The 13,939-nt window shown below is 40.8% G+C and overlaps 1 protein-coding gene and 1 pseudogene across 3 annotated transcripts; one reads left to right on the top strand and one right to left on the bottom strand.

Moving 5' to 3' along the window:
- Positions 1–2,275, top strand: part of LOC108702256 — a 119,631-nt pseudogene extending 117,356 nt beyond the window's left edge.
- Positions 2,276–3,826: 1,551 nt separating this feature from the next.
- Positions 3,827–13,301, bottom strand: gmppa.S (GDP-mannose pyrophosphorylase A S homeolog). Of its 3 annotated transcripts, none has more exons than XM_018237474.2 (14): positions 13,158–13,301; positions 12,390–12,442; positions 11,861–11,958; positions 11,368–11,471; positions 10,824–11,016; positions 10,313–10,372; positions 8,326–8,456; positions 8,132–8,146; positions 6,017–6,148; positions 5,829–5,926; positions 5,694–5,740; positions 5,301–5,393; positions 5,022–5,190; positions 3,827–4,185 (listed from the first exon to the last, which is right to left on the bottom strand). In XM_018237474.2, the coding sequence occupies exons 2-14, from the start codon at positions 12,427–12,429 to the stop codon at positions 4,085–4,087; spliced, it is 1,281 nt and encodes a 426-aa protein (XP_018092963.1). In that variant the 5' UTR covers positions 12,430–12,442; positions 13,158–13,301; the 3' UTR covers positions 3,827–4,084.
- Between the last annotated feature and the right edge of the window lie 638 nt (positions 13,302–13,939).

Raw genomic sequence — 13,939 nt, 5'->3', positions numbered from 1 at the left:
AGAGTAATGCAGAGCCCAGAGTGTAAGATGGACCAGGCTAATATATCTCGGATCTTTGGGCCCACACTGGTTGGATATTCTGTGCCTAATCCAAGCCGTCTGATGATCATGCAGGATACCCCTAGGCAAGCTAAGGTCAAGTCATATGTGTGTTCCAATAATATAATTTCCTGTATTCGGAGCTGTAGTATTACCCCTGCCTAGTGCCATACTAGTGTAACAATCATGTACTTAGCTGTTATGAATGTAACCGTGATGTGCCAGTTACAGTGCATTGAAGACATTTAGCCTTGCAAAAGAACAATGGTTCACATGCTTCTTGGTACACTGAGCTATAAAGTGGACTTTACCCCATGATTTTCTATAACTCCACAGGTGATGTCGCTGCTGCTCTCTATCCCCTGTCTATTCTGGGATCAGTTTCTCTTTACTAATCAAGAAAATACAAACGTAAGCTCAGCAAAACTGGGCCAGGGTGAGGACCCTAGATACAGAAATGAGGTCTGGAACATTTATGCCACCTGTAGGATAGGGGAAGGAGTGCCCAACAGCACAGAATTCTAGTCATCATACTGAACTGTGATGTTTAAGATGTCTATAATTTCATAGGAGTTGTGCTTAGGTAATTTAAACTGTCGATCCACAGACAAAGATATACAGTCGTGTTTAGAAGAATAGCAGTCCAACATCACTAACTTGATCAATCACTGTTTTTGCTACAAATTATATTTCTACATGGCAAATAATTTACTAGTAGGTGGAGTAATAGTAAACCAGCAGAACCAACAACAAACTGAAGTTAAACAGAGCATTGTCTCTATTGCTCTTTGCCTTTGTTTTGTATCAGGCAGAGAGAAACCGCTACAAACACCTCCGCACACAGAGAAATTACTGTTCATGACTTGCTTCTAAAGTTGGTTCATTTTGCACTTCCCTTTGCAGAACGGCTCTTTCATCCCCTGACTTCTCCAGAAATAAACTCTTCATCCTCTGGCCATCTAAAAACCACCCCTTACCTGTAAGTACCCATTGGTTTCCAGCAGGGTTTGGAGTTTACACCTACACTTAAAGGGGAACTAAATCCTAAAAATGAATGTGTCTAGAAATTCCACATTTTATACTGCATATTGAACCGACCTAAAGGTTTAGCATCTCTGTAGTAGTTATACAAAGTCCTTCAAAGTTGTCACAGGAATTTCTCATTTTTAATTATGTTAGGAGTGTCTGTGACACGGACACACTCAGTGGGCTTTGAGCGGCTGTTGAGAAACTAAGCAAAGGGGTTGGTGCAAATAATCAAGCATAAAATGAGGTTTGTCTGTCATGTACAAATAATCTGATTGACTAATCAGTATTGCATTGTGAATTTTATACATATTCAGTATATTGCGCATCCGGTAAGTGACAGTAGTGCAGTGAATCAGCATAAGAGAATATGGGGAGCTACTGGGGCATCTTTGGAGACACAGATCTGTACTGCTAAAGGGCTGTGGCTGCCTTGGGCTGGTAAAAAAGCCCAAAACATAATGTACAACATTTCAGCCCTACTTCTTTAGTTAATGTACAACATTTCAGCCCTACTACTTTGGTTAAGCTTTAGTTCTCCTTTAAAGGAAAACTGTACACACCGAACAATGTGGGTCTCCATAAAAAATATACTGCATAAAACAGCTCATATGTAAAACCCTGCTTAATGTAAATAAACCATTATCATGATATAATATACTTTTTTAGTTGTATGTGCCATTTGTAATCCTAAATAGACACTTGGCATTTTAAAAAGAAGGGCCATCCGCTGGGATGACAGACAGAACTCTGCCTTTTGCTTCAACACTTCTTGATGTTACAGTTAGAGTTGTAGTATTTCTGGTCAGGTGATCGCTGAGGCCATCAAGAAAGGGTGGTTCAAGGCAAGAGATGTAAAAGGGCAATATTTACTAAAATATATACCAGTTTGGTAAGATTCTTTAATATAAATGATCTGTTGCTTAAGTATAATTTTGGATGTATAGTTTTCCTTTAAGCCATACACATATTATTCTTGGTACAGATATGACCTAGACGACATGGATATCAATCAGTTCATTGTATAATGACTAGTGATTGGATATCTTTACTATGTGTTATATGCCTGAATTACTAATATCTTATTCCTCTCTGAGCAGAACACAGTCCTCAAGTAAGAATGCCCAAGAATCTGTTGTTCCATGACCATATAAAAACACGAGGCAGAGTGTTTTTATACAGGTCATGGAACTCCGAGGTTACTTCTAATATCCTCATATTTTCCGACAAGGGGTACATTATTTATTATAATACACACGTTTTAGTGAGTCATGTGACGAAAATTACATCACTATTCACCATTTATAACTGATGACATCACTAGTCACCGTTTATAAGGATATAATTTAGAGGATAGTCATGGCTTTTGTGTATTATATACAAATACATTCTGCACATGGAGCCTAATTTATTTTCATTTGAGTATTTTCAATTATACAGGATTCGGCTAGGATTTAGCCTATTTCAGCATGATTCAGCCAAATCTTCTGCCTGGCCAAACAGAATCCTAATTTGCATATGCAAATTAGGGGCAGGGAGGGAAATTGCATGACTTTTTGTGACAAAACAAGGAAGTAAAAAATGTTTTCCCCTTCCCAAACGGGTTCAGTATTCGGCAGCATCTTTCGCAAAGGATTCGTGGATTCGTGCACCCCTACTATATACACAGACTCCAATGAAACTGCACTTTCCACTGACCAAATGATCATTGATTAAAGTAGTATTCATACTTTGTATTACTAAGCTGACACTAAAGTACCTTTGTTTCTGTGCAGTGGCAGGGAAACAATATAGAATACCTGCCCGTTCTGTTGAATAGCAATCACTATTTTTTTGCAGATGCACTTTTGACAGAGGTATAACTAACATACAGCAGGACCAAGACCAAGAGGGAGACTCGAACAAGGCCTTCTGCTCAAAGAATTTTTTTTTTTTTTTGGGGGGGGGGCCCTTCTACATCACACCACTGACTTCATTAAGCAGGAGAAAATGTGACTCTGACTAATACATTTCTGTGACCTGCAACTCAAAAGTGGGTATGCAAAGTCATGCTGGAAATGTTACAGGCAGCAAAACACTCCAAATTGCCCTGTGCATTGTTCCAAGCATGTGTTTTTGGCTAGTTTTGTACCCATTTAAAATACGCAGATATCATTGCCTCTGAGTATCTAACATTTTTTTAAGATAGAACACCCCAAAAACACGGGAATCTGAGAATCTGGAGATGCCTTTTGTGATGTTTAACTTTAAATTGCAGATCATTTGCAGAATAATCCTACTTGAGTTATTGCACTTTAGCACCCTTGTTACTCTGTGGCACGTAAGGTCATTATGTGCGTATTGCCAGTTTTTCCACCTATAATCAGTCTCTAGCACATTTCCCCTTGAAATTCTTTGCCACGTTCCCTGTTCCACTGATGGCGTGCCTTTCTTCCTGATGAGCCACTTGGGTGCTGAACTCCATGACCGTTGTTTCCAAGCCAATCTCAATAAGGAAATCTCCGCAGACAAATTCCTTTATTGGCTCAGCATGACTGCTCTTAGACATAATTGGGACACAAGCTTTCAAGGCTTCGGGTAGCTCTGGAGTCTTGAGGTTGTTCTGTGGTGGGAAGTCTACTTGTTATGGAGTAACAGGTCAAAAAAAGGCCTGACAACTTCTATTTTAATAAGCCGTTTGAGATCCGCTCACATGAAAGAGATGAGACGCTCAGAAATAGAAACCAGAACAGAATTCTGAATACATCTCTTTGAACTCTAGTAAGCGCACACACTTTCAGTTTTATTTACCTAAAAGACAGTTCATTTGCACAGAGTGACTGGTGCCTATTACACAATACCATTAAGTCTGTACTTTCAGCCAGTCTCGTAGCAAATGGTGCAGCAGATATCCTTCCTTTATCCCTAGCATTGTCACTGAATGCATCAGAGGCTTCTGGAGTGGGACAGGTCCTGCTTTCTGCTGGGGCATACCATATATACACACACCAAATAGAAAATCCTAAAGTTGCTCTGTCCACTACAGAATAATCTGGTTCTTGAAGCTTCTGCTCAACTCTTTGTGTGGGAGGACAATGGAGTTTAATATCACAACCTCAGCAGGAATGGATACATTACATCCTGAAAAGAAAGAGGTGAACAAATCAAAATGGGAGCAGGAGTGTGGGAGGAGTGTGAGTCTGTGTGAACACTTAAGATGGGGGTTGGCTACATGCACATTCTACTATGAATGCATCTATAGCCAAGCAAAGTCTTTCCTTTTTGCTCATGCTATTGCACGACCCTCTAACCGTGCAATTATATTACTGCTTATCATGGGCAATTATGTGCAAGCTAGCTGGGCTGACTGAGCTTCAGTTAAAGGAGAAGGAAAGGCTCTATTTACTTGGGGATACCAAAAGATAGGCACCCTCAAGTGATTGTATATAGTACTTACCTCACATGCCGGACCGGTGTTCCTATCCGCAAAAAAGTGCAATGGTCAGGGGTTATACCAGTGCGATCGGCTTCTTTCTTTGCGTGTAGCCGAACTTTAAAAAATAAGTCTGCTATTTCACTCTACTGCGCATGAGTCTGCCCCAGGAAATTTGAAGAAAGAAGGAGGGAGCCGATTGTTCCGTGGTGCTCGCTGGAAGAACCCCAAGATGGAAGTTTTTTTTTTTTGATAGGAACACCGGCCCGGGGTTTCAGGTAAGTAAATACAATCACTTTCGGCACCTCAATAGGCCTTTCCTTCTCCTTTAAGAGAAGGGAGCACCAGCAAGTTCCCTCTAAAGCCAGTATGACTCTGCCTAAAACAAAATTCTAGGTCTGTTTAGCAGAGCAGAGTTGTAGTGCCCAGACCACGGGCTACCCATGGCAGCTATGTAGCTGCAGTGGTTGTTTAGGCACAGAATTAAGCCAACCATATTACATGTTTATAGTGAGGAAGGAAAGAATAATGCTGCTGCTCATACCTAAAATTGTGATAGAAGGGGTAAGCTTTCCATCCCTGAACAGGGTCTCACTGTCAATTTTGGAATATGGGTCGTTTGGATTGGGGTCACTGGGTGTTCCTTCCACGCGTGCCCATCGCCCAACCATGCTATCCCAGCCAACAATAGTGTTCAGCACGCAGCTGTGGTCCTGTGGGGAAAGCAGAACATTATCACTATTACAAACAGAAAAGGCCTTGTATGCAGCACAAAATGCCAGGCAGAACCCATTTTAGGTTGCTGCTCCATTTAAATGATTACCTGCAGAACTGCTCCATGCAGGATAATGGATTCTCGAATTCGCACTCCGGCCGCAACAGTCACCCCCATACCGATAGATACATTAGGGCCCAACTGCAAGAAGAAGGCAAGGTCATGTTTGCTGGCCAAAGTAATGTTCCTCTATCAATAGACTCTACAATACAAGGCTCTATTAGTGCAATGGAACAGAACTTAACTAGATTTACAGTCAGATCAGAAACCTCCTGATACTAGTGCACCCAAGGAACAGTAGAAATAAAGAAAGAATCCAATATCTGCAATGGGATAAGTCCCAAGAGACATTTTGTAATGGAGCTTATGCAACTTGCCCTGGTTTAACAAATTAAAAGTTGACAAGATGGTGCCCAACCAGCGATGTTGACATGTACTCACCACTGCCGAGGGATCCACATTAGCTGTAGGATGTATATATACGTTGCCTGAGCAAAACACAAGTAAAAACACATTATTTCTCCAAAACTGGGACACAATTTCATTTGATTCCGAGAACAGATGCCAGAGCTTTACCTCTGATAGTTGGACCTCCCTCTTTTGTACTAGCCAGCCGCTCGGGATGGGTTGTGCCATACTGGCTCAAGTAGAGGCGACTGGCATAAATGGCTGATCTGTAGAGAAATTGAAGGGGTAGTAGAAACAACTATATCTCCATTATTCCCAATGGAGCCCCTGCAATCTACTGATCTCTTCATTCTCACCCTGCTGATTTAATCTGGCTCCAGCAACCTTCTGTTTTGTAGACATAGAGCTTTCCGCGTCCAGCGAGGGTGCTGAACACGTCCTGCTCAAGGCGAATAACTTCCATGCGCTGCCAGCTTGAGTTCTCCTCACTGTGAGTGAAGAAAAAGTTCTAAGTGTTTACTGCTATAAAAAGAACCGCCAACATGAAAAACTCATGTCGTTAGCAACCTTAGGTCAGGTCTACAATTCCCAGCATCTGTCTTTTACCTAAGCTTAAGTAGTGATGCTGGGAGTTGTAACAGCCTAAGAAATAATGCTGTCCTAGAGAGTGTGAGGAAAGAGCAGAGGTGGAAAATGCTGCTGTATAGGGTATTAAGGGAAATAAGAGTTCTACCAGAGGTTACATTTTATTTATATATAATATTAAATATACATGTAATTAAGGATGCAGAAACTTCATAATGAGAGATGGATTCTTATAATGATTTCCTGTTACTCCTGTCACATGGCCTTGTTTAAGTGCTGTTACTTTCTTGTTCTAATTTATTCATTGCATACAGAGATCGGCTTTTTCTAGTCAGTGGCCTGTCTAAAACACAGCAGTCTGTTAGATTCTGACCTAAAGCTGGCCATAGACGCAAAGATATAACTATCGTACGATTGCTGTCATGGCCAGAACATTGTCTGATTTGTTCTTTTACTACTTTATTAAATCTGAATGGTTAGTGGCAGATTGGAAGATTACGACGTCCGATTGTTCGGGTAAAATCTGCATGTCTATGGCCATCTTATGTCTGCTAAAACAATGTAGTAGAAGCCAACTCTATTCCAAACAAGACTATTTTACACAATGCTTCTTCATAGGTGTGTTAAAGGGGTTGTTCACCTTTCAGTTAACTTTTGATATGAAGTAGAGAGTGATATTCTGAGACAAGTTACAATCGGATTTAATAATTTGTGGTTTTTGAGTTATTTAGATTTTTAGCCAGCAGCTCTCCAGTTTGCCCTTTCAGCAATCTGGCTGCTAAGGTGCAAATTACTCTAGCAACCATGAACTGGTTTAAAAGAGTGATTGGAATATAAATATAAGGGCCTGAATAGAAAGAGGGGTAATAAAGGGTAGCAATAACAATACATTTGCAGCTTTACAGAGCATTTGTTTTGAAGATGGAATCAGGGATGCCCATTTGAATGCTGGAAAAGGTGAACTGAAGACCAATTGAAAAGTAGCTGAAAATTGGCCTATTTATACATAATCACCCCTTTAATCAGCTGGCTTCTGCTACTTTGTGTCTTCTTATATTGTGTGCCAGTGAGATGCATTTTGGCAGTTTTGGTGTCACATGATTTATGCCACAGACTGCTACTTACCCCCATACAAGCCACAGATTGTATGTTATTTTGAGAACTGTGAAGACAACCACATCACACCAATAGTTGGTGCTTAGGAAAAATAATGAGTTTGTTTTGCATTTATTTTTCCTTCCCTGATCATATAGAACAACTACCTCTGTGCAGGTTAACATCTATGTGCAGCTCCATCACAACTCAGTGGGTCCCCAGAGCCAAACACAGACACTGGGTGGGTGTGTCTTACCGCAGGCACGAAACTATTTAGGAGTTGCGATGCTGCATGTATTTGCTTAGCCTCTGTACATTGACAGTTACATACTAGCACATTAAATGGTTCTGTTCAATTGGCAGCTGTAAAGTATGCCTATGGCCTCATGGTCACTGGCCATTCCGCTATGATTTTAGTTATATCTACTGGTTTTTGCATCCACTGAGTTGAATTGCAGCGAGTGCACATTCTGGTTATACCACTTGCCTCTGTTGGTCCAAAGTGGCACTACCCACTCGAGGTGCCAGAGGCAGATGGACTGCAAACATATCTCACTGCAATGGAAGTTAAAGGTATGACTTAACTGTACTGTCTAAGGTTAAGAATGTGGCAGCTCCACCATGCATAGACCCTATTTAAAATGGTTCTGTGTACACAATAATATATGAAAAATAAACGATAACCCACATTAATGTCTGTATGTCTACTGCAAAGCTCAAACAGCATGTGCCACCAAGCTCACATCTAGGTGCTGTACCCATGCCATGTGCCAGTATCACACAGCACTCACCTGATACAGGAAAACCTGGACCATGCAGGAAGAGGTACAAGGGATATAGAAGCGGAGGAGAGAAAGAAAAAGCATGATTGAAAAAAAAAGTATGATGAAAAGAAAGTATGATGAAAAGAATGTAGAAGACCTGGACAGGGAGAACAGTGGGAAAAGGATAATGTGGGAGAAGGGGACAGATTTGGGGGACTCACAGCTGCAGCTCCTGCTGGTTTTGCTGGAAAACCTCAGCGATGTGCTGGAAGATGGATGGTGAGAAGAGGTAGATCCCGCAGTTAATGATGTCACTAACAAAGGTGCCAGGCTTTTCTACATAATGCAGAACCTAAGGGGATAAATGCACAGCACATATGACTGCTCCATCCTGACCTGCCCTAGGCTTAACTAATATAATACATTTGAAACAACAGTGCCATCTGCTGTTCATTTTGGCCAACTGGCAACAACCGAAAATAAATTTACTGAGTGTTGTGATGTTAATTTGCTCAGAACTGACCAGACAAACATCAAATGACTATTCTGTGCTCATTAAATTAATTTTCTGAGCAGCATCACAAGGGAATTCTTTTCTCAGTTAAATTTATTTTCTACTGACTGTGTAAAGTTAACAGAAATAAACAGCAGGTGTTTCAATCTTACATTCATTTGTTTTGTAGTCTACATTTCCTTTAACTTCTTAAAGGAGAAGGAAAACTTTTTAAATAAAACCCCTCTCAGATGTTCGTCTTAACCTCCTCTCCTGAAACGCTGCCTTATTAACTTTCAAATCGTTACCATTCTCACACATTATTAGTTAAAAAATCCCCGCTATTTAAAAGTTTGCTGTCGCCATATTCTTCTGTGCATGTCACTTCCCTTTCTCCACTGTAATGCTACTGTGCTCTCACCAGAATTTGACCCTACCACGTCGTTTTGTAAATTGAATGCTCTATTCGTACAGACCACTGTCAGACAGACCTGAACGCAGCTGATATATCTGTGTGCACTGCTCCTCCGCTCCCTGATACACTGAGGAGAAAGCAAGTGAGCACAGTAGCTTCAAAACTTATCTTAACTTTGGGGTGTCTCCATGGCAACGGGACAGCAGTAATCCTACTGGTGCTTGAGCTAGAGCAGGTGGGGGCAGAGAGGTCTGCAAAGACTTTCAAGTCATGTGACATCTCTACTCTGGGCAAAGCTTTGGAAGTTGTGCGCATGTGCAGGGTCCTCAGAAACGAACTGTGCGTGTGTGTGCCCTGAATAGAAGAATTTATGGACGGCAGCAGAGGTATACTTTGCAACAGTTTAAAGCTTATTTTAAAATCGATTCCACCTTCAGAATAACTGACTAATTGTTAGAAAAAATTACTGATGGTATGTATATGTACATTTTATGGGCAATGATTGGAACATTATTTTTAGCCTTTCCTTCTCCTTTAAGTCTACAAAAAAAAAGTCTGCTTTGCACTCACAGCTGCCTTAATGCAGGCCAATCCACAGTGAAACAAGATGCAGCAGACAAGACAATTTTTGGGGAGCTCTGAGCAAGATGTCAGATCCACTCTGTTGACCAACCCAATAAGGGGCACACATTGTGAGGGGTGGCTGAAGAAAAATGAAGAATGTACGTGGTGGACTGAAAGGAAATTGGATGGAAAGCAGAAGGAAAAATATGCAAGATGTCCTCCTACACAGAGGGATGTATAGTAAATAAAGGGGTGTTAAAGTATATGCTCTACGTGATTGGCTCATAAGTAACATCAGACAAGCCATCAACCAACCAAGACTGAAGTTAAGAACAGTTTACTTTGTCTGACTAACTATGGAGGGACATAGGGACAATCACTCTACCGTGGCAAGGAGAAAAGAGTGGATCTAGGTGTACACACAGGAAAAGACAGATATGGAAGGAGAGAAGAAAGAAGCACAGGCAAAGGAAAAGTTAAGGCAGAAGCTTTAATAAAGGGGTAAGTAAACTACTCAACCTGAGATTTCAGCTAAACATGACTTGTGTCATTAGATGGATAATCATCCACTCCGGGCATTTTAGCACCTTATCTTATGTTATCCACTTAAAGGGAAGAACTTTGGTGAAAAAATATCCAGGACTGGATCATTATCCCCCTAATGGCATGTAGTTAAGGGACATTCCTTCTCAGTGGTGGTAACAACCAAGGAGGTTGATGCAGATGCTTTCCTTACCTCTTGTGTATCCCTATTTGCCACGATGCAGCCATAATTCAGTGACTGTGTGCGATTGGCCTGTGGAAATAATAAGTGTTATATATACGGCTCCCATACACATTACAGTCGCATGTACTGTTTTTTTTTTTTTATAATTCAGAAGTACTTATATATTCACAAGTCCAACTGGAGTTGGTTTATTTGGCCTTGCTATGTGATTATATAAGCAAGGAAAAAAAGCCCTTGGCTGGGCGTGCTTATTGTCTAAGGGTTACTTTATGTTTAAAACAAAATTGGGCAGCTTGCAGCATTCCAGATGATCTGAACTCCCAGCATTTCCTGATCAAAAGTTTGTTTAATTCGCAGTTGTAAATGTTTTTTGTTGGGAGTAGCAACATATGGGTCTTCCCAAGATTATAACTTATTTATTAATAAAGAAATTGCAGGGTATTCACATTAAACATAAAACATTAACAGCTCAGTACAGACCCAGCTAGTTATAGTGGACAGAACCTTGTCTGCCACTTACTGTGGTTCCTAAGATGACGTAGCTTTGTGAGCCTCCATGTTGCTTGTGGAAGTCCAGCATGGGGACAAGAGGGAACTCAGAGCAGACATCTGCATTCATGACAAAAAAAGCCTGTGGCCCACCAGAGAGAATCTGATCCCGGAAGTGGTAAATCCCACCTCCAGTGCCGAGGGCAGAATACTCCTGCAGGTACCTACAAAAGAAGGAAAAATGTGGCATCTCAGTATTAAATCACAAACCCCTCAATGGGCAATATAATATTCTTTTTCAGCTGACTGTAGGCAGTTGGCCAAAATTAAAAAGCAGGTGGTGATGTTGTTTCAAATTCATTCAAGAGCTGTAAAAACTGCTAATAGTTTGAAAACTAAAATAAAAATTATGTAAATTGCTTAGCACTCTGACCAATTTTACATTCATTTGTTTTGTGGTTCTTTTCTTTTAAGCAACAGATAACTATGCATTGCAGAAGAGAAATACAGAGAGAATTACAGTATAGTATATGCTAACCTATGGCTGATTTGCCATAATCTCAAACATTGCTCACCTAATGGCTACTTTGAATTCCTGCTGGGCTTTGAGAAGGAAGCTGTTCAGAGCCTCATTCGGTTGATAGAATCCAATCAGTAAAATCTCCTTTAGATTGGGAACCTGGAAGTATATCATAGCAATCATTTTCCTCGTTTAAGGGCACTACTGTAAATAGGTACTGGCTGTTCATTCACTGATATGTGTAGCACTAATCAGCAGTGACCAACCAGGTGACCCCCTGTGCAATACTGGCTCTGAAAATTAATGCTAGAGCCCCAGATTCTATATGGCTAATGAGTAAAAGTCCTGTACAGTTCAAGCAGGTATGTGATACACAAGGATAGTTTTGAGCCCTGGTTAGTCACTGGCCCTCACAGATTGCATGCCACAGACACACGATCAGCATCTGACCATTACCTAGTCACTTTCAGACATGTAGTGCCATGTTAGCCTATCACAAGCCCCTTAGTGAAAGTTATATACATGGCAGATCAGAACGTTGGCTTTACCTTGCTGCAGGCTTCAATGTGATGCTGGACCATAGGCACCCCTGCAACTGGAAATAGAGGCTTTGGCACCTCAAAGGACAAAGGGCGGAACCTGGTACCTAGGACAGGTAAACAATACATCAATTAATATGACTGTATTTAGGGACTCCATGGGATAACCTTAAGGATATGACATTTGGCAAAAAATGAAATCAGTAGCACAACTACATCTTCCATGATTCCCTATGCAACACAGCTAAGTATCCTCTTAGAAGCCACACAGTACTTCACTAAGCACGACTGTGGCACAATTGATTAACAGCTGGTCCTCTGAATGAAGCTTCAGTGCATAATGTTGAAGGCCCGGATCATTACTGGTAGAGAGATTCTGACACTTCAGATTGGCGCAGTAATTTCAGTATATAAAATACAGCATATCTACTTCTCAATTAACACTCTGTTTGCTTACCTCGCTAGCAGAGTCTAGTGCCAGTATATCTATCCGCAGGAGATGAAAACAAAAGTCCCAGACCAGGTCTTCCATACTCACCCTTTTGGGGGCCACCAATCAGGATGACAGCTTTCAGCATCTCTGTAGCGATTCTAAATGAGAAATAATAGTAATTATTAAATGTACAGGCTATGGAGATCCCATCTATACCCCTTTTTTAATCCCACCTTGTACATGGAATGGCCCATTAATTATATACAGTAACCAACAATCCTGCTACTTTAACTGTGCTCCATAACACATCAAGTGTGTAGCAATCAAAGCTTACAGAGTACTCAATTATTCATATGCAGTAACCAGATATTCTCATTCACACACCTGCCATAGGGCTAATTACATTATATAGTCGCAGTATTATGGAAAATTCATCCAATTAAACATACCCTGTACAGAGGATACCCTACACATGAAGCCCATTCTTCTATACGTATAGTAGTGATCACTTCCCATTAAATACCCCTTTACAGGCGATAGCTCATAATATAAATGTAGTGACCAGGGATTTCCCCATCTCATGGACAGCAAACGGGTATAAGAAAGCTAGAGATATAATAAATAGAGGTTGGGCTGCAGTGACTATAAAAATGATATAAAAAGCCCTTCTAGTTGGGAACCTCCAGGATCTGGTAAACTTACCATGTAATAGATACCCCTTATAAACACATACTCTGGCAGCTCCCTGCTATAGTGCATCTGTATTTGGGTATCTTCATACACACACACTCTTTCGCATTAAATACCACCATTATAGGTCCTCCCACTAGCCCTGTCCCACTTGCACTCATACAGCGCCAGTACATCACTCACATTTCAGAAAGTCACACAACTGTATGTGCCAGGAATGCACTAATCTGTCTTTCCCTGCCTCACTTCCGTGTTAGTGTCTCCGACTGTCCTGTCATCAGGCGCAGGGAATGCCGGGAAGTGCTGTCAGCGCGTATGTTCCAGCTTATCTGATCCAGCGATCTGATTGGCTAGATCGTACCAGGTGCCAGACACGTTCGAGCTAGCTGCGCGGTTTCCATGGTAACGGAAGAATTACATACGTTCTTATAGAAAGATGGGTAGACAGATGTATAGGGTGAATGCAGTTGCTTAGTTTACGCTAAGGCTTTCCGTACTGTAAGGAAATGGAGGAAGACTTTGGATAGATAAATACTAAGACAAATTCTCAGTGAAGTGAAATATATATATATATATATATATATATATATATATATATATATATATATATATATATATACACCAAACAAAGGAAGGTTGTGCTCACCACTATTTTTAAAACCATTAGGCGGGGGTGCAATGAGGCTGTGACCACAGAATACATATAGTCAAACACAAGAGTCCTCTGCACTCAACCCATTATCAATATATTTAAGACAGCGACATTTTGTGCATACTGCTACTAAAAAATGCCTTACCCTTTAAACAAAACAGGGATTGTTTGTCCATATATTGCAATATATTTAAGCTGGCCAAATACGTCAAAGTCATCCCATATCTGGCCAGTCCTACGCTTAATTTTCATCTGATTCATGGGATGACTTTGACGTAGTTGGCCAGCTTAAATATATTGCAATATATGGACA

This window comes from Xenopus laevis, chromosome 9_10S, assembly GCF_017654675.1.
Source record: "Xenopus laevis strain J_2021 chromosome 9_10S, Xenopus_laevis_v10.1, whole genome shotgun sequence".
In the NCBI taxonomy this organism is placed as follows: domain Eukaryota; kingdom Metazoa; phylum Chordata; class Amphibia; order Anura; family Pipidae; genus Xenopus; species Xenopus laevis.
The sequence above is the reverse complement of the archived record's forward strand: the minus strand, read 5'-3'. Positions and strand labels throughout refer to the sequence as shown.

Bases quoted from the DNA above. Each gene is read 5' to 3' on its own strand.
- gmppa.S (XM_018237474.2), bottom strand. From the start codon at position 12,429: ATGCTGAAAGCTGTCATCCTGATTGGTGGCCCCCAAAAGG. The intron at 11,017-11,367 runs GTGAGCAATGTT...CTTCTTTTGTAG, and splicing joins GAATTCAAAGTAGCCATTAG to GTACCTGCAGGAGTATTCTG. The intron at 5,394-5,693 runs GTGAGTACATGT...TTCTTCTTGCAG, and splicing joins ATGTGGATCCCTCGGCAGTG to TTGGGCCCTAATGTATCTAT.